Raw genomic sequence first — 25130 nt, forward strand, 5'->3', positions numbered from 1 at the left:
GAGGGATCCAGGGCTTCAGCTGAATATGTAAGAGTGGAGGGCCCTGCTGGGCATAGGTGGAAGAAGAGAATCTTGACCTCATGAAGGCTGGATGCCCCAGGGGGTGGGAATTTTGAGGGTGGGGAGGTGGGAGTGGGGGGGGGAGTAGATAGAGGTTACATCCACAGAGAAGGAGGGGTGAGGGGATTGGGGGTTCCGGGGTGGGTGGGGGATGGGGTAAGGGGACAACATAGGAAATGTAAATAAAACATCCAATAAAAAAAAAAAAGGAAAAAAAAAGAGGGCATCGGATCCCATTACAAATAGCTGTGAGGTACCATGTGGTTGCTGGGAATTAACACTGGACCTCTGGAAGAGGAGCCAGTGTTTTTACCCACTGAGTCATCTTTCCAGCCCCCTAAAAAATATTTTTGATGAGTTGATTTTTTGCTTATTTTTTCCTTTTTAATGGATATTTTAATTATTTAGATTTCAGATGCCATCGCCTTTCCCCATTTCCCTTCCCTAGAACCCCCATCCCATCTCCTCTCTTCCTGTTTGCTTTTATAACATTTGAATTATATGCAAGTTGATTCTTTTAATCTTCAAGTATATGGTATTTTTGCTTGCATGTGTGTCTGTGTACTATGTCAATTCAGTGCCCGTGGAGACCAGAAGGTGACGTCGGACCCCTTAGGAGCAGAGTTACAAATGGTAGTGAGCTGCTTTGTGGATGTTGGAAATCAAACCCTGATCCTCTGGAAGAGCAGCTAGTGCTCTTAAGTGCTCTCCAGTTCCTAAGTAGAATTACATAAAGGTTGCGTGGTTTTCAGATACTTCTTGATCACTGTGAGCATTAAAGAAAAAGTTAAGACAGGTCAAGGGAGATATCTCAGTGGGTAAAGCATTTGCCATGTTACCGTGAAGACCTTACACCAAATCCCTTGAATCCCTAGAATGCACATAAAGTTGGCCATCATAGCACATACTTGAAATCTCAATAGTTCTGTGGTGAGGTGGGAGACAGAGACTGAAGAATTCCAAAAGCTCTCTGGCAAGTTAGTGTTATTAATACTTTCATTTCTACATTTTTCCTTGACATAAAGTAATTGTTTTCCTAAAGCATTCCTAAACAGTAAGAACATGCCTCTAAAAATTCCTGTTACCATGTCTCTGCATGCAAGGCTACATAGTCCCTGAGCAGCACTTGCCAAATTTCTTATACAATATATTCGATATCTTTGTCTACTCTGGAATCAGCATAAAGTAATGTTTTCATTGTCCTTTGAGTATTGAGCAACGATAAGAAAACCTATGATATTGTCAACCCACTTGATCAGCAGTTATCTTTATCATACGCTCATTGGGACTATAATTACAGTTGTCTTAATTACTACCATTTTTCTGACAGGGCACCTGGGTCAGAGAGGTTAAATAATTTGTCCAGAGAACTCAGCTAGAGGATAATTCTCAGAACCCAAGGAGTGACATCTTTCATAACGTAGAATCTCCCAGCTGGGGTGCCTATAGGTTCCTCCAGCTTCCATGCCACACCTTAACATCTAACTCGTAAAGAATCTAAGTTCAGGAAAGAAATAAACATCTTCATCATTTTGTTTTCACTGTTGAATAAAATACTCCATGAGTGTGTAAGGGAAGGGTGACACTTCCCCATGAAATTGTAGAAAAGAATGGAAAAAGAACTCAACCTCTGAAGATGGGAGGTGTGTGTCACAGGTTGTTCTAAATTTTTAAGACAGCAATGGAAACATGGTCACTGTCAGTGATATACATACATAATAGGTGGGGGCTGCCGTGTCACGTTAGAGCACTTGCCTCACACAGGGAACTAAACTATACCTCTTCTCAAATTATACTGGCTTTTAATTCCCTGGATTCTACTGACTCTCATATGCTCAGTAAGTATCAAGAAGTTCCCACCCTCTATGGTAACCAAATAGAAACTTAGCTCCTCCTCGAACAACACACTGTTCCCAGAAGAGTCTGAAAGTATAGCAGATTTGGCACGTGTGATCAAGCATATGGTCCAAGTTTTCAGTTGACTAAGAGCAAATTCTGAGGGTCTTTCTGGTCTCAGATAACCAAAAGAGAAAGGCTCAGAGCGGTTGTGGTCGCTGGTAGATAGAGGGCATCTGCTGCTTAATTCACATTGCAGGTCTCGAATTTCCCCCAGCTAATCAGAGCCACGCCATAAACACCACTTCCCCTTTTCATGCCTCTGGATCACGGTCTCAAGGGGGAAAAGGTGGATGCAAACACTTCCTGTCCATTATTCCCTGAGCAATATTCCTTCCCATGGACCAAATATGCTTTAGACAAAGGGAAACAAATGCTCCAGACAGGTGTTAACAGGTGCTCACCGTTTCTAAGTTAATATCACACACAAGTCATTTCATGTGATGACACAGGGGGTGGGTGTATAACCCATCTTAACATGACATCTCAGAAGACCCTTTAAAACCAAATGTTCAGCACTCAAATTCAAACACTATAGGTGAATATGGACTCACAGTCCCAAACTGTGTGAGTTGACCTCTCTTTGAGGGCCACAATCTTCTCATCTAGTTCCCCTAGGGGAAAAGAAGGCTTAGCTTTATCTTTCTTTGGCGCTACCCAGCAACTCTCAGAAGAGACAGGTAATTACTGAAAGTCTCTTCGACCTCACTCTGGAGAATTAGATCCTGGTCTTTGTAGATTCACCTGACTTCCTCTGCTATGAACGGGCTCTCTGAATACCATGTGACAAAAGTCGCCAGAGCATCATTCTGCAAGCCAGCTGGACCAGGGAAGGCAGGCCGCTTGTCCTTCTACTCTACACAAAATGGAGACAGAACTGCTGGTGGTGACTACAGAGAAGGCTAAAGATTCCTTTGGTCTTTTTATCCTCCCGGCAGGGAAGAGAGGAAGACAGAACCAACTGCTGGAGAACCAGGGGAGTCTTTCAATTCTCAAAGAAGCCCCAATTTCCTGACTCTCCTGCAGGTCTAATACTCCCTCGTTAGTCCTAAAATCCTATTACTGAAGAGGTTACATGACCACGGGTTTGATTCACACGAGACTATGGTGAGGCCTACACTTCCTATCACTGCCTTAGAAAAAGTGCCATTTTTCACTGACACGTAAGGACCCAAGGTCATTATATATATGGTTACAAAGAAATTTTAGGAATGTTGATCTTTAGCCAGATCTTTGTTATTCTGCACCACAGAGTACAAGATAAATTACTGCTTGCTGCTTAGCTAGCAAGTGCTGAGAAACCCACTGCAAGATTTTAGGAGAAAAGCTGCCATCAAGGAGGAAACGCTGAGGCAATACTGCCCTCTTGTGGCACTGTAAGACATTGCAAATGAGGTGGCCATTAAAACATGCTTACTAGTATATGAAGTATTCTTGTATAGTAAGAATTTTCAAACAAAATTTGTTTCTGTTGCTTCTCTCTCCGGTCTTTTTTACCTACCCCCACAAACCCTCTTAAGCTCTTCCCAGCCTGGCAGACCCCCCCCCCTTCAAATGCTTTCATGCCACGTGTGCCCTTTGGCTCTCCTGGAATTCCTCTTGTCCTCCTAGAAATAATCGCATATCTAGTTTTCTAGAAAATATACGTTCTCACAATGGTCAACACTTGCCTGTGTGTAAATAAGAGTATTTAGTGTTAGGATCTCCTACAGACTCAAGTTGCAAAGGTCTAAAAACCCACTACCACCCATTCCACTGGACCGGAAGAAACCCACTGATGTCATTTCACTGCTTTGAGAATCTATCACAGTTTTAAAGGTCCTCCAATAAAGATTCAATGACCTCGCCTTCTGAAATATTACAGAGTTTCCTAGACAACTAACAAAATTGCCATTTACAGGACCACGTGCCTATTTCTTCTAGTCAAACTGGCTGGTTGAGAGGGAAACTGTCTCTACCATCTATGTTCCTTTATTTATTTGTACAAGGTCAAAGGCAGGGAGGCGGGGCCACAGCAACTGTGGCTTGGGGATGGTGATGGATCATGGTTTATTCAGAAATCCTCACATTTGAGACCAACAATGCTGCCTACACAAGGTGGAAAATAATCTATATTTGAACAGATTAAAATATGCAAAGTCAACGTCTTCATTTGAAGGCTGTGTCATTGTTCTCATGAAGGTAGTTTCTTGATGCTGCTCTGAGCTTTTACAGAAACCCCTTTCCTCAGAGGGCATTTCAAACAGTGAGAGAGGTTTTGAATAATTTTATTTATCCATTTAGCCCTTCATTATTTTGATTTGTGACTTGAAGTTCGAGCATAATTAATTATTTCCCGCCTTTTATCATTAATACAAAGCGGCTTGATGTTTTAATTTCCATTTTAGATTTCTTTATCCCTAATTTCTGTTGCTTTAATCTTTTAAGATTTGTTTTTATTATTTTTAATAATGTGTATGGGTTTCTGTACGCTTGTGGGTATGTTCATGTTAGTGTAGGTGCCCACAGAGGACAGAGACAAACAGTCTCCATAAGAGTGCAGTAACAGGTATTCGTGACCCATCTGAAGTGGGCACTGGCAACTGTGTGTGGATCCAATGTGAAAGCACTATCTGTTCTTACCTGCTGAGCTATCTCTTCAGACCCTATTTTCAGTTAACTTTTTTAAAAAATATTTTAAGGCATGGGTATGTATAATGTTTGTGTATATCTGTGTCCATATATGTATATATACATATTCATGTATGTGAATGTGGGCTCACTTGTCCTATGGCCTGTGTTTAAGGATCATAGGGCAAATTCAGGTGTTGATCTGAACCTTGCATCTTGTTTGAGACTGGGTTAAGTCTATGACCATAACACCTTGACTGTTTCGATCTTGTCTGATTTCACAAGGTAAGCAGGGTCAGGGAGCTGGTTAACATTTAGAAGGAAGATATGGTCTCTTCACTGCATATTTCAAGCTACCTGGCTCAAGAAGTTTGAGGACCTCTCCTTTCTCCTATCTCTTCATAGGAAGTCTGAGATTACAGATGCTCACACTATACATCCTGCTATCTGTGGGTTCTGTAGACTCGATCTTAAATACGCAAGTTGATAGAAGCATTTTTACCAGGTGATCCCTGATCTCACTGGTTTTCTGCTGAAAGACTTCATTTCCCAGCTATGTAGTCACTTCCGTCTCTATAAAGGGCAGCACCCCACTTTATAGGTTGTCAGCAGACACACATAAAGTGCTATGGATATATACATCACTGGGTTCAGTCTTAAAGAGATTCAAATGCCTTTTGGGTAAGAGTAATATTTTAAAAATTGTTTTATGCTGTCCTACTTTACTGAAAAGGCTAGCTCTGGGGTTGGAATTTGGTCAATCTGTCACAGACCCAAACACGTCTGTTTAAAAATTTCCTCCAAAGTTTCTATCCTGAGACCAGAGCCCAGACACTTGACTTTGTGACAGATAAAAAGACAGGAAAAACAGAAAATTTAATAGAGATAGAAGGGTAAAAATCTAATCTTATCAAAGATACCGATTTGTTTTAAACTGTTGAAGGTAAATGAAAATATACAAGTTTATGATCACTCATGCTCAGTATAAATATAATTCATTTCCAGAGACAACTTATAGGGACAGACCAACTTTTATCTGCAATCATATAGGAAGTATTATGCATTGTTGCCAAAATTAAGCCTAATGTAAGTCATTAAAAGTAAACTTAAGGTTTGTTTAATGTAAGATAGTATTCAAAAATCAGATATATAAAAACTTGGCTATGAAAGGTTATGTGGGAGTCTAATTTAAAGGAACAGCTAATTTTACCTAATCCTTCTACAGGACTCTAGTACATGGTTCAGACTGTTATACAATTGCATTTAACTCATGATAATCTCAGTATAAAATTTTTCAACTTTGTGTCTTAATTTTCCTCACAAAGTTGTACAGTTATCACCTCCTGACCTATGTCATAGACCTTTGTCAACTGTTAAGTTTTATCGTAGCTCCTTGGATGGGCCTTCTTCTGAGAAACTCTACCTCTGACCGAAGCCTCCCTCTTCCCCTTTCTGTCAGCTTTGAAGGAGTTATCAAGACACTGACACTCTAACTCCCTAAAAACAGTTTTGGTGACCTCTAAAAGGAGACTAATGGGCCATGGACCACCCAGGTCATCGATCTTCTTGCTATTGTGGCATATTGTTTTAGAGACTCAGAACTAAAACAGATGAGCTGAAGCCTTCTAGGCATCAGCTAACCTCACTGTATCCCCAGTTCTGATCAGCTTAACATCCTTCAGAAAGAGTGGGGCTCCTTGACTATTGAGGTACTCCAAGAGCATAAAGGACTAGAGCTGACTGCTGGGATGGGATCTATGATCTCCTCTTCAAATCTGCTGCTTCCAGGCGAACAAATCGTTAACTCATTTGAAATGACCAGAAAAAAATTCAACTCTAAGCCTTCTCCCATGTATGTGGGCTTCTGGCCCCCTCCCTCTCTGGCTCCTGTCTTGATCACTCTTTCCTTATTATTATCCTAACACCTATGTTTCTACCCTGTCTTTTAAATCTTTTACTTACTAAATATAAGACACAATATACCCAAACAAAATGTTCCAAACAAGCGTTTTCCCCACAATAGCGCCATGTGTTCCTGAACCATCTGCATAAAGACCTTATAGATGGTACAGAGAAACTAGCTAAAAGAGACCTTCATCCCTTTCACTTCAGACCAGATACAGTTCTTTACATTAGTCGTCTCTTTCCTTATGTTCCCTTCTTTTGATGCTCTGTAGCTCCCTGCTACGCCAGCTCATTCTAGTCCAACAGTCGTGGCAATGGGACCAGTCACTGTCACCCAAAATCAACTCTTTGCTCACTCTCTCCACTCTGCTCCTCCTCATCTCTGGACCTTCCCAGAAAATCTCCCAGTTCTACTCTGTAACTAAATGACCTTCTTAGGGCTGTCTTTTCCAAGTATGTTCAGGAATATAGGACAGCAATCACCTGACCCATCACAGCTAATCAAGTTAAGCTCTCCCCTTGCTACATGACCAGAGGACCCCTCTTCAATGGACCCAGATCTACCCGATCTAACAAAGACTTTCCTCAGCAGAAAACAGGTGTAACATGCCTGGCCTGCATTCTTTTATATCTTCTGGGAGTTAGGAATGATAATTTCCCAATGATGAAAGAATACATTTCCCAGCTTCCTTTGCAGACTTACCATCACATATTCGTCTATAGTAATTTTGGCTATCTGCATGTCTCAGGGACAAAATGCTCACTATTGCCTTAAGTCAGACCAAACCTCTACTTCTTTCTGACTTCTGCCTTGCCACAGCTGCATTTAAAATAATAATCTAATAGAGGCCTGGCTTCATTGAGTCCCAGTTTACGTGTGTGTGTGTGTGTGTGTGTGTGTGTGTGTGTATTTATTTATTTATTTATTTATGATTTTCAAATGCTAGGACAGAACTCCTTCCAGTACTTTATGGAGCCCTATATTCACAAGATTGTACTTCTTTATTCTGCTTTGCCCCCACAATAAATGAGTTATCACTATTCTTTTATGTTTTTAAAATGTAGGCTGCTAGGTTTGTCTCCAGACAGGATTTAATCTTGTCTGTGAAAATGTATGAGGATTAGTTTTACCCTATATTAGTCCATAGGAGTGGGTTTTAAAGGGATGAATTAAATATAACCATATTTCACTCGAGAAAGATAAAGATATAACGCAGTGTCTGGTACATTAAGTAAAGACATACTCCTTGAAGACTTATTTGGGGAAAGAACTTAATTTTCGAATAATATGATACAATAGAAACCAAATTTATATTCCTCAATGATTTTTAACCTTTTCTTTAAGTAGGAAGAAATAGGCTTGAGCAAAGCATCCATGATTAATTTCATATATCATATACTTTATTCCTGTACGTTGATGTTTGTATTATAAAACAGTAAGTCTCCTGTATCTGTATATAAACTAATTAGGACCATGAGCTCATATAACTGCATGGTAGTATTCACATGTATCCTTAATGTTGTTACATTGTATTTATAGTTCGTTATTATATGATATACTTTAAACTACATTAACTTTAAACTGCGTTAACATACAAAACCAGAAGGATATATTTGAGAGACAGTGGCATTTTCATTGTTTTGTTGTTGTAGTGTGTGTGTGTGTGTGTGTGTGTGTGTGTGTGAGAGAGAGAGAGAGAGAGAGAGAGAGAGAGAGAGAGAGAGAGAGAGAGAGAGAGATTGAGAGATTAAGTTGCAATAAACTTGTGGCAACGGCAGTTACATTAACTTTGAAGGTCCTCGATCCCCCTCTAGTGGTGATGAACTGAACATCGAATTTGGACTGTCGGGAAGACAAACAGCTTAGAGCAGTGCTTCTCAACCTTCCTAGTGCTGCGACTTTTTACTACAGTTCTTGATGTTGTGGTGACTCTCAACCATCAAATGATTTTTGTTACTACGTCATAACAGCAATTTTGCAGCTGTTGTGAATTGTAATGTAAATATCTGTGGTTTTTTGATGGTCTTATGCCACCCCTGTGAAAGAGTCATTGTTGCAACCCACAGACTGAGGATCACTGACCTAGAACATTATATCTAGAGTGAGAAGAGAGGAGATCCACCCTGTGGCCTTCTGTTACACATTGTATGATCACAAGCCTCTGTTTGATCTGCTGCTACTCAGCTGCTTCTCTGACAGAGCACCGATTTGCAGGACTGTTGTGATTTCTAGGAAAAGGCACATACATCACATCAAATTTATATTAATCTTAGTACACAAGTAAGTACATTCGTTTTTATATAAAATTCAAGAAACACATACTCAGCTAGCGGGTTTGATCCTGTGGTAGACAGATTTTCAAGAACCCTAATCTTGCCCCTTCATAGAGAGAATATTTAAAGTGAGAGATCTGAAAACACGAGGTAGCCAACTGACATTGTGTATGTATCTGAATGCTGGCACTTCTGGGAAAGCCTCCCATGTAGCCTTCCGGCTAACTATTGTGAATACAAGTTTAAGTCCAAAGGAAATGTCAGAAAAAGCAATACCAGGGGAGAAAAACATGCTTTGGTCCTGAAATGGTCACTACATTGAAAGATGGAAAATATTCACGGTGGAAGCACAACTGTGGGCTGGAGTGATTAAGAGTGCTTGCTGTCCTTGTAGTGGAGGACGCAGGTTCTGTTCACAGCATCCACTTAGTTCTCTCACGACCATCTGTTACTTAAGTTAGCGCCCCCTCCTGACCTCAGTGAGCACCACGCATACATGTGCTACATATACATATGTGGAGGCAAACATTGTTTTAAAAGTTCTTTATTAAAAAAAAGAACATGGAGGGAGGGAGGGAGGGAGGGAGGGAGGGAGGGAGGGAGAGAGAGAGAATGAGGTTTGATTCTGAATACTTTAAGGGCTTTTGAGATTGGTTGTTTTGAGACTTGAAAATAAGCTTTGAATTAAACCCTAGAATCAAATAGTTATTAGTTACTTGATTGCTCTTTATTTTATGTTTTTTAGGTTAGCAGAGGGGTTTAAAAGGGATTTTTTTGACACCAGAATATTCAGAAATAATTTCTAATGTGACTCTGTTAACTAGTATGTAACATTCCCAGTAATGTATGACCAACGTTACAGAAAGTGAAGCAAGCATCTGATGTTCTTAAGAAGTCCGCCTGCTGGGGTTTCTTTTGAGCTAACAGTTTCCTTTATTGTCCCATGAATTGTTGAGCTCAAGGCTTTCTTCTCCAACCACTTAATCATCTGACCCTTAAGGGTTATTTACATGTGAGGAATGAGCATCTGAGTTCTAAGGCAGCAGCTCTTGGCACATCTACGCTGAATATCCTAAGCAGGCAAGTTGCTTTATTCAGAACATGGAGAAAGAATGACTCTTCTACGTTTCTGGGAGCTTAGACAGCTGTTCATCCCTTCATGAATTTTTCTACCTCAACACCTGTAACTCCCTGATGCTGGTTTCTTGCCTTCCAATGACAAATCACACAGTTGATGGATCTTTACGCCTTTGCAAACCTGATGTCTAATGTAACTTCCCCTCTGTTGTTAAGGTGTCCATCAAGTGCCACTTCCTCCTTCAATAAAGCTGCACTTGACTACCTATGGTGGCATCTCCAACACTGACAATGAATCCTATCTTCTCTGTATGTACTTCTTAGATATACTGAATTGTGAGTGCACACGCATGTACACATAGACATAACTGTTCTCTTTATTAGGATGAAATTACTCTGAATAAAAGGAGTTGGATCAACAGTTTTGCAAGCTAGAATATGTAACAAACCACATGGTGGCAGCATCTTAACAATGAGAATCTGCTGGCTGAATAGATATGAAAACCATTTGTAAAGTCTAAATACGACTGAACCTTACCTCAAAACATCACAGAAGCTACCCGTGCTAGTTATCAAGGCTTAGTCCGTGGCACATACGAAGCCAGACTAACTAGGAGACAGTGGATGGATAAGGTTTAGAATAAAGAGGTTTAGCAGCCCAAACATTAAAATGGCCCCATCTTCTCTTTTATCTTCCATGAACTTTTGCAGAGCTGGCAGCTGCTGGTTTCAGGCCTCTGGCACAAAAGCCTGGCTGAGCACTATTCCACCCAGCAGGTTCCTACATCTAGGGATATCTAGCGGGCCACCCACCCGGCCTGCCCAAGAGTTGCTGAGTGGAAGGAGAGGAAATAAAGGTGAAGATTAAAAAATTCATGGCTTCCTCTACTCCACCTTCCCAGGCTTTACTCTTCACCTCACTCTGCACTCCTGTTTCTGGAGGGGTCCTGAAACCTGTCACTCTTGCTGGGACCTGGACAGTTCTTCCTTGCTCAGAGAGGAAATGGGAAAAAATGAAGTGCTGCCACCTCTGGGGTGTTAGTGTGGCTGCCCCTGGGAGTCACATTGAGAATGTAGATAACAGCACAAATGAAACATGATTAGAGTCAGATCAGTAGGGTATCACAGGAAACCATTGCCTGTCTCTGTGAAATTGCAAGTTTTAAGCTTCTTCATTTGGCTGCAGACATATTCTTAAAAATTCTGTAAGCATGTAATTTAGGATGAACAGCCCAAGAAGCAAGTGTACATGTGTCCGTGGCTGTCCTATAAGACTATGATAGAGCAATGAGAGACAAAGAGAGTGGGAGAGAGAGAGACACAGAGCCAGCCAGACAGACAGAGACAGAGACAGACAGACAGAGACAGAGTCAGAGAGACAAAGATGAAACAGAGAAACATAGAGATAAGACAGGAAAGAGAAAACACAGCTTCAATTAATCTCTCCCTCTCTCATGAATAGATAATATCCTGTACTGAATTATTTGTGAGAGACAGCCCATACCACCCTATTCTCAGGGACTGTATAAGTCTTCATTCAGTGTCATCCACTCCACATCAAAGTTAATGGTCTGCCCTAGATCCACATTTTTATCATTAAGTATAGAATGTCTTTCTATACTGGCACCAGCAATATGCTCTTTCTCCTTTTGTTGACAGAGCTGAACAAAAACTAACTTCATGTTCAGCAATGAGTTTGATGGGGATTTCTTTTCCATGAGTTGCAGTACTGTGTCACCTCTCTCAGTGGGCTTTGTATTTCTGTTACCTCTCTGACTTCTCTTGGTCAGCGAGGATGTAAACTCTTCTATTCATCAGATGATGGAGGGATGTGTGGGAATTATTAGAACCACTGCTGGGAGTTCCCATATGCCTGCATCACTTTCCATCACAGCCTGCAGTGGGCTTATCTGTTATATTTCCACCATAAATCATTTCTTCAATACAAATTAAGACAGCTAGAACCTTTTAACTTGAAAATATATATCTGCACCCTCAAGGAAAATAATCTAACGAAAATACTTATGGCACCTGAGTCTCTGAAATTTAAAAGTAAATGGCTTTGTAGGAAAATAAAAATGTTAGTATAGTAGAGAAATGTGATCTCCCTCCCCCGCCTCTTTCTCCCTTCTCTCTCCTTAAATTTCTCCTTTATGTCTTTAAATTTAAAATTCTGATAGTAAAGAAATTTAGCCCAAATTCTTCGTGTTTGGGTAGACATAGAACAGAGCTCAGATGTGGTAGGGGTAAAGGTCTTTGTTGCAAGATAATGGTTATAGGCAGGAAGAAGACCAGTGGAGAAAACCTTTAGAGAAATCTGTCTGAATAAAAGAAAATGTCTTACTTACATCCTTTGGGGGAGGCATCACATGATTTAGTTCAGCGTGATATACCTGATGGAAAGCATGGGGGAGCCATCAAATAAGAGCTGTTAAGCCACAGTACAACACGGCTTGTTAACTCTTTCCCACAGAGAAAAATATTGAGAGTGAGAAGAGTGAGAAAGAGACTGAGGGAGAGAGAGAAGGGAAGAGAAAGAGAGAGAGACAGAGAGAGAAAGGGAAGGCAGAGAGGCAGGAAGGAAGGAAGGAAGGAAGGAAGGAAGGAAGGAAGGAAGGAAGGAAAAAGGAAGAGGGACCAAAGAGGTGTGAACTTTTCTTTAGGCTTCAGGAACTGGTCTCTTAAGTGACAAGCCTCTTCAGAAGACATGCCCATGATCTAAAGTAAAATCCTTCTCCAACCAATGTTCACTGTGAAGCCATTTATGACGATGAAAAAGAGGGAAGACATGCTTGGAATAGTAGAAACATCTTCCTCGCCAGCATATTGAATTTGACTCTGACCAGAGGATGGATTGTTACTCATATGAACACACTAAAAGGAGGTTGCCAGAAGCAATGAGGCCCTTGCAGTCTTTGTAAACACCCCAAGAGCTCTATGGAGTGAGAAGGGGTGCCTGTGCAGTGCACACAAGGAGTAGTTAAAGGATATGAATAAGTGGTTACTGATTTAGCTGAAGGAGACCAGGACCAACTCAGTAGGGTCTTGAAATGCATAGAGCAATATGACAACTCTACAGGATGTCACACAGGGAAGGGTACATACAATCACTCTTTTATAGTTGTTAAAAATAGACCTGGGATAGAGATGGGCATTGTAAAAAAAAAAATGGACTAGAGGCAATGATCCTGTTATAAAACTGCACAGTTGTCTTCCAAAATATATCTGGATTCAAGAAAAAAGAAATTCAAAGTGTAAAACGGGTGGTGTGGTTCATCTCTCTCCTGATCTCCTGCCCAGTGTTTTGTTCTCTTGATGCATGCCAGCTAAGAAGAGACCTATCTCCCTGTCTCTGTGCTCAAACAAAATGATCAAAGGAAGGGCATGATGAACACATGAGCAATGGAAAAAGAACATTTCAACTTTCCAACACTCTACCCTGAGACATGCTTTCAAATCCATCACCTTACTTTGTAAGAATTCAGAACTCAAAACACTTGGGGATTCCCTAGGCTTAGCAACACCAAGATGCTGTGTGAGTGTCTGGACTCCTCAAGGGCCCCTTGTTTCATTATTTAGGGTTTTGTTGGTAAATGGTACAGATTGGGGAATCTACCCAGAGTGCACTTGAAAGATAAGCAACTTTGGCTCCCTGAGCTTCTCCTGGAAAGCCTTCTTCCTTTCATATGCAAAGTTGATTGTGTCAGGTAGGATTACTCTTGACACTCTTTGGTCCTTCACATAACTTCCTCATTTTCTAGGAACAGAGCCATTAAATGCAGCATTTCAAATACCAAATACCATCCCTGTCAAAATAGCTGACAGCCAGGGATTATTAACCAGCTTGAATGCAGACTTTGCTTCACAAAAACAAATGCTTTGAACTGACAGTATGGTTATTTTTTCTCCCTTTAAAGTGTCTGTTTATGGGATTTCTGTAGAAATCCAGGAGCCAGGTAAGCTTTAATGAATACATTAATGTCTGTTGTGTGTTGTTGGCTAAATCTACACCCAAACTCCTGTAGCTGATACTTTCAGGTCCAGATGTGTGTTATGTTATGGGCTAGACCTTGTTTTGAGAGTGTGCAATTTGTTAGGTTTGCTCAAGGACTAATCTTCAGAGGCATGCATACTCACATGCACACACACACACACACACACACACGCCTAGTCATAGCAGCACATGCACATTTATGTATACTCACACATGTACATGTAAACATGCACCCATTCTGAGCATTTAGGCTTGGTTTCAACATGGTCAGAAGTTTCTCTAGTCTATATTCCACTGTTGGAAGTCCTTGCTACTAAGGTCATAGTTCAACATGTCTGGATAAGCTCTCTGAGCTTGGTACAAAATGGAGGACTCTTTTTCTCAGTGGGACTTTCCTCTGCTCTGCCTGATCTTATCAGGAGAGTGTCTCTAAGCACAAGTGTCTGATCTTATCTAGGGGATGATCTTGCATAAAGCATCCCACAAGGGCTGCATTATTCAGCATGTACGTCCTCCTCAGCTTTTCCTGCTGTATAATAATCAGGTAGTGTGTTATGACCAATCAGCCCTTCCAGCCTGTAACCACCCCAAAAATGTCTGAGGAAATTCGCATAGCCTATGGACAGATTGACAGGTTCAGACTTCCTTTTTCCTGATAAGAACCTGCCTGGCATGTTCTTGGAATTCTTCTTCATGTAAATAAAGCATTCTCATCCTAGCCAATAACGTATAGCAGCCTGGAAATCCTGACCGATTCCCCTAAGATCTCCATAACCCTTGTTCACTGAGAATAAAATTGAGCTGCCTCACTGAAGCTGATCCCAAAGTCAATCCATCCAGGCTTGGAGATCACTGTGGCTATCTTTACAATCAGCAGCTTGGAAAACCAAGGACTGAAACTACAGGACTCTGATTATTCTTCAGTAGAATGCGATTTAAATCATATCTCTGGCCCTGGGAGGGAGGCACGGCATAGTGAAATTCTGAATCTTAAAAAGTCTGCTAACATATAACTACCTAAACCTTACATGATTACTCTCCAGCCAAGGACTTTCTGATTTGAAGGGCATCATTATCTCCCTTAGTAAGAGTCAGTTTAAAAGGGTCTACCAGCTTCTTGGACAGGAAATATACTCCAAAGAAAAATTGCATGCTCTAGAGTCTTTAAGAGCTATAGGAAGTCATCTGTGGTGGTTTGAATGAGAGAGTCCCCAGAGTCTCTGGCATTTGAATATTTGGTCCCCAGTGGGTGGCACTGTTTGAGGAGGCTTATTTAGATGTGGCCTTGCTGACAGAAGTATGAAGAATGGAAACAGACTTTGAGGATTCAGTCATTGCCAGTTTGTTCTCTCTGCTTCTTGCTTGCATTTCAGTATGTGAACTAGCAACATCCTTATCCAACTGAGTACTGACTGCCATCCTTCCTTGCCACAATGGACTCTTATCCCTCTAGGACCCTAAGTCCAAATAAGCTCTCCTTCTATAAGCTGCTTTGGTTATGGTATTTTATCACTACAATAGAAGAGTAACTCACACACCAGCCTGAAACATAAGTGGAGAGTATGGTCCCCTTTGTCCATCATATACTTCCATTCTTTTCTTCTGAAAAAAAAAATCTGTCTTTTACACTCTGCTCTTTGTGTCTCTTCTGAGTTCTTTCAATGGAGAACACACGAGTGGAAGTTGAGAGTCATATGATGGAGATAGAATCACATTGCTAACCTCATTTCACCCTTGGGGATACTAGTCACGGGGAGGACCCTGCTTAGTTGAAGTCCTGGTGAAACTCATGTTCATCTATGCAAACTGCATTTAAAAGTGGTGAACACAAATGGAACACCCAAGAAAATCTGCATGTTTAATAAGCCCATGAGGAAAGAGAATGTGAAGAGCCATTGGGAACAGTATGAAGGAAGTCGTTATGTGTATAGCATGGCTTTAATAGGACAATCTGGGTTTGCACCTTAGCACTGTATGACTAGTCTCAGATTTGAAAGGACAGAGATACTCTGGCTTCTACTTCCTCACTAATAAAAATGCTATGACTTCTTGATAGATATGATATTAAGAGCACGAAGTAGAGATGTTATATGATATGAATATGGTAATACAGAGTTCTGAGAACTCTGGTAGTTGCAGAAAGAACACAAATGTTGTGTAAGATATCTGCATGGTTTAGCGGGGTGGTTCAACCTGAGGGATATTTATTCATAGCACAGGATAAAGGAGGACAACTAATGATCTTTAGTGGTTTTTTTTCCAGAAAGGCACCATGGGACTATATTATTCAAATAAAGCAGAGCTTCTCAACCCATGGGTCTCAACTTCTTTGGGTGTCAGAAATCAGATATCCTGCAGGTCAGATATTTCCATTACAATTTCTAACACTAGCAAAATTACAGTTGTGGAGTAACTTCAGAATAATTGCATGGTTGGGGGATCACCACAACATGAGGAACTCTACTAAAGGGTCCAGCATTAGGAAGGTTGAGAGGCACTGGGATAAAGCGCAGTACAACTGTGAGCTAGTATTATGTACAAACATTTCTTCATATTCCACCTAAGTCAGAAGTAAATTTACTAGCTAGAAAGAGCTTTTTAAAATACACACACATACACACACACACACACACACACACACACATTTTAAATATATACATATATTCTTGTTTTGTTTCGTTTTGTTTTCCGAGACAGGGTTTCTCTGTGTAGCCCTGGCTGTCCTGGAACTCGCTCTGTAGACCAGGCTGGCCTCGAACTCAGAAATCCGCCTGCCTCTGCCTCCCAAGTGCTGGGGTTAATATACATATATTCTTATGGTACTCATTTCAAACACATTAACAGCAGAAAAATTCAAAAAGGCATTTTTTTCATTTATTGAATTAAACTTTCTTTCTTCCCTCCCCTCATCCCCACCACAGGCACTATAATTTTCATCTGTTAAAGAAGGGTAACATCTCTTTCTCAGGACTCAGGTTGACTAGAGATAATTAAAATGAATGGAAGAAGTAATACACCCCCAATGAAATTGGATTCATCTATTCATAAAGATGTGCAGCACTCAGGGGAGATTGGATGCAATTCCTTATTTTCCTCACTCAAAAGGTGTACTGAAAAGTAAGACCCCCTATTTAAAATAACTTCGCCTTTCAAGAGCAGCTTGTAGTACACATTTTGGTTGCTAGAGGGAGCTATGTACCCACTTGATTTGTTAAACGTTCTCCAAGCAGTGTGGGCAAGCCTGTTGAAGCCACATTCATTTCAGTTGTTAAAAGGTATATTCCACAATGAGCATACTGGTGTGTAAAGAGAACAAGGTATTTGAAACAAAGGAGTGGTACACTTTAAAGCAGATTCTGACCTTAGCAAAAATCTGGCCCGTGTTTCTGCATCTTCTTTCTCGTAAGCGCAAAGGATGTTAGCATCCTATATAGCTGTAGAATTTCTACTGCATTCATTTCTCACTTAATCCACGTAGGACAATAATACTGATAGATAACAGAAGAGCTTAAATGACACCTGTAGTCAGTTTGCATTTTTGTTGTGTCCAAACCACACATGATAAGTACAGGACAAGATAAAATCACTACTCTACCGAATTCTGAGTGTTTAATTTCTCACAGTACTACATAGGGCTGGTAATACTGGGGTGAACCAAGCCACCCATCTGCAACTAACTGCTTTGTTACATCACTGGTCATAAGTATCCTCTTAGAATTTTCCAGCAAACCGAAAAATTGAGTATTTGAGAGAGTAAAATGTTGTATGGCAAGAAGAGAAAGAATTAATATTCTCCCTAGGTCTTTTCATATATAAAAATGTATTTATATTTAATATACAATTATATTATATCAATTATAATAATATAATTGATAGTTTAAATCTAAAATTATATAAATATATTTTATATGATCCATGATTCAATATTAATGTATATTGTATCATATATAATATAAATCTTATATATTTATAATCACATTGTTTATCAACAACACTACTAAACAAATGATACTTCCCATACTCTACAGATAAGAAAGCAGGCTCAGAAGATAAAGAAGAGTTACACATTTAAGCGGTTCAGTTCATAGGCTCTAGCATCCCACAAGCAAGACACCGTGAACAGTTTGTGTCAGCCACCTCACACTGGCGTTCTTGGTTGCCACATGGGATAGTACGAGCACCTATCTGATATGGCACAATACAAGAAGACTTCACACATATCCCTGTGTGTCCTACAGACAAGAAGCAGAGCTGTCAATAAATAGCATGGGATTGTCACTGTGAAAACTTCACCTCGGATCTTCCATAACGTCTGCACCTTTCATATGCTAAAGAATATACTTCAGCTACCTTATAATTTTTCTATTGGCCTAATTTTGACTTCTGATAATAAGGGTATAAAGGACACACTCAGGTACAGAGGATTGTAGAGCTAGGTAGTAGACACTCCCAGAGTCCTTTGATCTAATTGCTACCCCATAAGTTTAAACCTTCATCGAGAGAGTTCTAAATTTCATCAGTCTGTCTCGTTCCTGGTAGTGACAGATGACAAGCTTGTTGGAAACAGGTATGAGTTTGCTGTATGCTGCTCAGGAATGGATTTCTTGAGATGCTGGTTATGAGACTGTTAGACTTAAAAAGTGTCCTCTAAATATCTGTTACTTAAAGCATACAAATTTAATGACAATGCAAATCTATAGTATATTCCAGACTATCCTGTGACACCATGAGTTATAAAGTGTAATCAGAGTCCCTGCTATCTGAATTCCTTGCATGAATGTAGAAATCAAATAATCGCAACATTTCAAGATCCAGCTGCCATTGAAAAGTAATCTTTCACTTATTTAACTCTGACTTTAATTAAACAGGGCAGAGAGCTCTACAGAAAACTCAAGCCTTGCATTTTTTTTTATCCCATCATACAGAACTATTGCGAGCACATAGAAAATAATGGGAATTTTTCATACTTGCATTATACTAATGCAACATCATCATAATGTATAGCTATAAGTTAATTTAGTCACCGGTAGTCTTATTACTAACATTAACTTATTCCATATTTCACAAAGCTAGATCCCATCTTCAACAAATTTCATTGAAATACACGTTATTTCTGGAAGATACTCTTTGCTAATACAATTTCTTTTTCAGTTGGAAATTAGTACAGGAGAAATAATTCCCCAACGTGAACTGACTTTGTGTAATGATTTTTGTGGCTGTTTTGATGTTCCTCTTTTTTGGCTTTTCTGTATTGATAAATATGTGCTGGGCTGACCTCAACATGTGCTAACATGAATGGCAGATGCTATTGGCCAAACCTCTGGCATGGCTTAGAGGGATATCTTCTGTGGGGAGGCTTGGGGTGGAGAACCACCTTCTCTGGTTTGGTCATTCCTCTAGTTTCATGTTATATAACCTTAAATACACAATCAAACCAGCTGATTAACCAGACAGCTGGGCTATGGAGAGTTTCCTAATTCTGTGTTGGAAGATATTAAATTCGATATTACACTCTTTAACAGTTTTTCAATATTTGAGAGATAGTAGAGAAAGGGTCCTTTTGTCACTGTGACTCAGGGGCAAGTGTCCCCTGACGACTGATTTATGCTATGATTCTTAAAGTAGTTAGGATGGCTACATTTACTTATAAAGGCCTTTGGTAGTTTAAATTAAGATACAAGAAATCCTAAGTAACACTTGGGATGCACCTGAGAGAGACGAGTATTTGAAGATAGTCATATATGCACAAATTAAATACTGTGGATAGTATGGTAGGGCAAAATAACTAAGAAGCACAATGTTTCTCATTACAAAGTACAATTATTGTGCTTAGTTATGGTTTTAAAAGATCCTGACATTTACCATATTTGATGAATGTGCAATTTGATGATCAGTGCTGGGCAGTTTCCTAGCAGATCTTGTCATTGGTTTTATAAGAGCATCATAAATGGAAACACAAGAGCTGAGAAGCAGAACAACCATTTTAAAATCCCGTTGTTCTGCTTAATACCCATAATACCTCATGGCAACAATAACTAAACCTCACCAACTATAATTGTGAAGGTATTTGGTTCCTATTGGTTGAGTTACAAAATGATGTTTCTATGTAGTGATTTTTCTTGTCCTAAACTCCCATTCACAGCCATGCACCCAAATGAACATTGAAACAACATAGTATACTGTAAAGGAATAAATTGTAGTTTAGCTTTTGCCTTTATTTCTTATCTCTTTTCTCCAAGTGATAATGAAGATCTCATTTGTCATGCACAGACACTTACATTCTCTTTTCTGAGAACATCTCTGATATTGTTGGTTTAAGAGAGAAACACCATTTATTTATATGCTTGCCTTATTAATCTACAGCTGTTGGTAAATATCTAAATTATCTGGTTGGCTAATTTGTCTCTATGACCTAAGAATGAATAAAGACTAGCTAGCTGCCACATTCAATCCAAGGAGTCAGTAGATAGATGAGTATTTATAAGAACATCAATATTGACATTGTCTTACAATCATGCTTGAAGCTAAATAAAAATGTAAGTAAGTAAGACCACAAATATTACAGATTAGCAGGATAAGAGTTAAAATGTATGTACAGATTCATTGACAACATCTGCGCAAATATTGTGGACAAAACATTTAGAAAGAAATTTACACAAAGAGTAGATAAATTTATCAACTGTTGATAAATTTTCAAAGACAGTATAAAAGTACACAGAACATGGAAAAGAGAACGAATTTTTAAAAATAGCCATGGTTCCCATACATACATTGCACATTTACCACATTTATATTTCAGAATGATGGAAACCAGAGACAAAAAGGATTCGGTAACAAACAGCAAAGAAACCATCACCAATCACAAAGAAGAAGGACATTCTCTTGGAGATGAAAACACAAATGTGAAACTCCTCCCTAACCCATACACACAGAGAGAAACTAAAACAAATGCAAACGTTGTCTACAGCAACACAGGACAGACAGGTGGGAAGCTTTTGGTATGTTGCACCACAGGAAGTCAATCACGATTGGCTAACGATGATGGTACCTGGCTCTGTTGTAGATCACTGGCTTGCCGGAGAGGAGTGACTGAAGGAGGAGGGACTCCTGATGTAGATGCAGACCGGCCTAACTTGCAGCTTACTTTAGGTTCTGTGAACAAGAAGGAGACAAAAAACTTAGCTGTGGTGGACCAGAGCTCAGTCTCCCCCGCTGTTTGGCGACACGTGAATGTACAAACTCTTCCTGGTGTTGGCTAATAACTATCCTGGGGATAAATGTTTTCATAACTACTAGTTCTCAAAGGCACTTTAGTCACAGATGAGCTACTGGGGAGTAGAGTGAGAATCCTTTCAAGCACAGGCCTTGTTTCCATGAACAAATTACCACGCTAGTATTAGTTTCCATGGAAGAAAAACACCACATTCAGGAGAAAGCAAGTGACTCTGTGACTGATCATTCATTTTCAGCTGTAGTTCCTAGGACTCAATGGTCTCACAATGTTCTATCTACCATTCTATTCCCTCTCTTCCTCCCTCCCTTCTTCCTTCCCTCCTTATTCTTCCTCTAGTCTCAATTGTTTTCCCTTCTTCCCTTCCCCTCTTCCTCCCTCCTCCTTCTATCTTTCTATGACATATTTATCATGCTTTCAATACAATAGTTTTTCAACTTCTCTCCATTTGCTTTCTACCAGCTGACTGATAGATTTGTGTGTGTTTGTATGTATGCATGCGTGCATGCAGTCGTGTGCACATACTTGTGTGTGCATGTGCATGTGTGTGTTGACCATGCATACACCATGGCATGTGTTTGAATGGAAAATATAGAACAACTTATAGGAATTAGGTATCAGTTGCCAGGTTTGCCGGTAATTGTCTTTCCCCTTGTGCCATCTCACGGGCCCTTGTTAATTTTGAACTTTACAATTATCTTCTGAAACATTTGCAATCTTTTGAGTATTCTTTATATACCTGTTATGTAAAATTAACTTAAGTGAGGACAGTAACCACAATCCTCTTGCACAAAAAGAAGTTTTACTCTCTCAAGGAGCACAGACACCACACAGCAATCAGGCATTTGACTCATAAAAGTAGACATGGTGAGTTTTCCAAGTGCATAGTGTATGCCCAGCACAAACCATGGTGCAAAGGCTGTGTGCTAAAGGTACAGAGTATTACAGAGTATCCAGACTCCAAAGACCTTTGTATCCCACGAAGGCCATTTCTGTGTCTACAGTCATTTGAGGGGAGTTTGGAAATTCATTAGAAAGGAGAAGCGCAACACACTGCCATTCTTTTGGTTTGCACTTTCTTGTGGGAGCCTGGGAAAGAAACAACCTAAAGACACTGCCCAGTAAGTGGCACAGTCTCACAGGGCAAGACTCTGGATCTATGGAAGTTACTCAGAAGTTCAAAAAATTTCGGATTGTATTTTTTTCTATTCACCATATTGCTTATAGATCTATGTAAATTGTAATAAGTAAAATATACTGTTTTCCAGGATATAGTTTATGAAGAATGGAGCTAACAATGATCAAAAATTATGGAACAAAAATTGCTTGTAAATTTCAGAGAACAATATTGGTACATTGATTTCATCAGGGTACTTTTGGATAAAGTACTCTGATGAAAGCAACTTAAGAGGAAACACATTTATTCTGGCTAATAGTTCAGAGGAGTAGGAGGAAAAGGCACTGTCTAGAAGGCTGGAGGCAGCTGATCACATTGTGACTACAGTCAAGACACAGAGTGATGAATAATGTACTCACTTTCTCCCTTCTATACAGCCCTGTATCCTCTCCTAAGGCACTGGTACTACCCAAGGTGAATGGATCTTCCCACCTCAATTAACCCAATGAACAACATTACCCACAATTATGCCCAGAAGCTTGTCTCCATGGTGAATCCAGATGTCATTAAGTGGAAAATTGGGAAGAGCCATCGCACCTGTATAATGTGCACTCCTGGTGGACATTGGCTTTCATTACCTCTAAGCACCCAAATGCCCATACATGTCCTGCACACATACATTTGTATACATGTGTGCAGTGACCCTTACTTCTATTTACCTTTCATGTTTAGTGACACTGACTACATTTCTCTTTCCTTTTTCCATCTATGACACTTCTCTCCATCCTGTCCTGATTGTTCTCCCTTTGTTCCTGTACTTTCCCCACAGGGCAATATTCCCAGCCTTCTAATACCCTCTCCTTCTTGAGTCACAAACAGGGTCTGAAGCTCTTTTCTCTCCATGTGCTCTTGTTTGGTCCTGGGTAACAGTGCCTTCTGCACACTGGGTTACCTTCTGCACACAATCATTCTCATGCCTTGGGATGAAAAGACCAGTCGTCTAAGGCCTTGCACCAATCTCCAGCTCTCCTCCTGCCCTGGCTTCCCAATGTGTAGCAGGATTACCACTTCCATTTCCTGGAATAATCATGGACATTTTCAGCCCATTGCTTTCTGCCTTTCTGTACATGTATAGCCCTATTAGAATTTTGGTTTTACTTTGCAATATCTCCTGTTTGCCTTATTCTTATCTCTGAGATCTTCTTGCTGGTTCTCATAATATCTATGCTCCAACCTACCTTGGAATCCATGTCAGACTGAGTTTCCTAGATTACTGTTGATTTACCTGCTGTGTAAATGTTTCCAATGATTCCATACGTAATGCCATAAAAAACAGAAATTGCTTCAGAAGGCCTTTACAATCTGATACTATTTAGGATTTTCTAATTTATTGCCCATTAGCTTCTCTTCACCACAACACAGACAAATATGTCTCTGTTTTTGGATGCACTGTGGTCTATCCCTACCCTTCCTCTCGTGGTTTTCTCATGTATTAACCTGACATCAAATCAGGGCTCACTGTTTGCTAAGACTGTGAACCATTCTTTGTTCTTAGTTCCTTTTCCATCTTCCAATTTTCCTTAATATGTATTCAACACTTACACTATTTCCTGTACTTCTGAGCATTTTGTGTTTAGCAAGAAAAATAAAGTAGATGTCTAATTTTTGTGTATTTTTTTAATCACCAAAGATACTCAAACTCACCAAGATGAGTTCAGCACATCATCCAAATCTATGCAAACAACACAGAAGAAGACCCAGATTCCAGTCCCAGCTCCACTCCACATCGAGGCAATAATTCTCACTCAGGGAGTGTGACTCTCTTAGACACATTTCAGAAAGCTTTAGTTTTGTGTTGTGTTATTTGAAATGTGTGTGTGTGTGTGTGTGTGTGTGTGTGTGTGTTGAAAACATAGATAATGTGTAACTTACAATCTAACCTTTTTACTAGAAAGCAGTAATCCTTGGGGGAATTACTTGGGGAATAAGTTTTTATGACATAAAATAGTAAGTCAAGCCTCCATCTTACCTGTGATTCTCTTAGACCCATTTCAGAAAGCTTTGGCTTTGGCTTTGTGTGTGATCTGAATTAAGGATATATATTCATAGATAAAGTGCTTTCTTACATTCTTATTTACCAGAAAGCAGAAATCTTTAGAGGAATCACGTGTGGAATAAGTTTTATCACATGAAATAATAGGTAAAACCTTCATCAGAGTCTTGGTCAGTAATGTCTCTATGAGGAATCAGAGTGTCTGTATATCCCATTATTTGGAGAGCAGATCTTGTAAAGAAGACCATTTTATTCTTATATAAGATCTTGCATACTACTTGTTTACTGCAAGGTTCCTTTCAAGTTTGTAGTGATATTATCTGATAAAAGAGAGTGTCTACATAATCATGGCTTTTAATACATTCTAATATAACTAAGGTCTAATTTCCACTACTGAGATTTTCAGTTCAGTTCAGTTCAGTTCAGTTCATGGATCTCTCTAGCATACAGAGTAAACATCACTACCATCCAAACTGATGCCAGATTTCATTGTGAATAGGGAAGCCTGGCTTTGCCCATGAAAGGCAGCCTAGATCATGGCACAGCTGTTCAACCCATTTATACATGTAAGTCATCTGCTAGCCATTGTACATAGCTATTTAAGCTACTAGTGAGCCATTCTATGGGCCAACTCTGTAGTCAGGTCACACAAGAGTCAAATGTTTGATATTAGCTTACATCATGTGGGTTATGAGTATACCTGCAGGTTTAGGCTCAGATTATTCCCATAAATCATTATGTATACAATGTACAGGTACACACACACACACACACACACACACACACACACAGCAACATTCATCCTTTTTTAATGGTGTGGTTTTGACCCTCATTTTGGCTCCATTTAATGACCTATAGCTCTGCTGCACTTGCAGTTTAGAAGACAGAAGACACAAATTCTTATATGACCACT

General features: G+C 39.8%; 1 protein-coding gene across 3 annotated transcripts in view; it reads right to left on the reverse strand.

The window, feature by feature from the left end:
• Nyap2 (neuronal tyrosine-phosphorylated phosphoinositide-3-kinase adaptor 2) overlaps nt 1-25130 on the reverse strand; it is a 245039-nt gene that overhangs the window by 22812 nt on the left and 197097 nt on the right. For 2 of the 3 annotated variants that reach the window (XM_028789456.1, XM_028789455.1), the window contains exon 7: nt 18850-20968. In XM_028789456.1, the coding sequence (XP_028645289.1) occupies nt 20835-20968 (134 nt within the window). In that variant the 3' untranslated portion in view covers nt 18850-20834. Of the gene's footprint in view, nt 1-18849; nt 20969-25130 lie in introns of those variants that run through there. The other variant, XM_028789454.1, reaches the window with a different exon arrangement.

Source organism: Grammomys surdaster, unplaced genomic scaffold (assembly GCF_004785775.1).
Source record: "Grammomys surdaster isolate TR1022 unplaced genomic scaffold, NIH_TR_1.0 125833, whole genome shotgun sequence".
NCBI lineage: Eukaryota > Metazoa > Chordata > Mammalia > Rodentia > Muridae > Grammomys > Grammomys surdaster.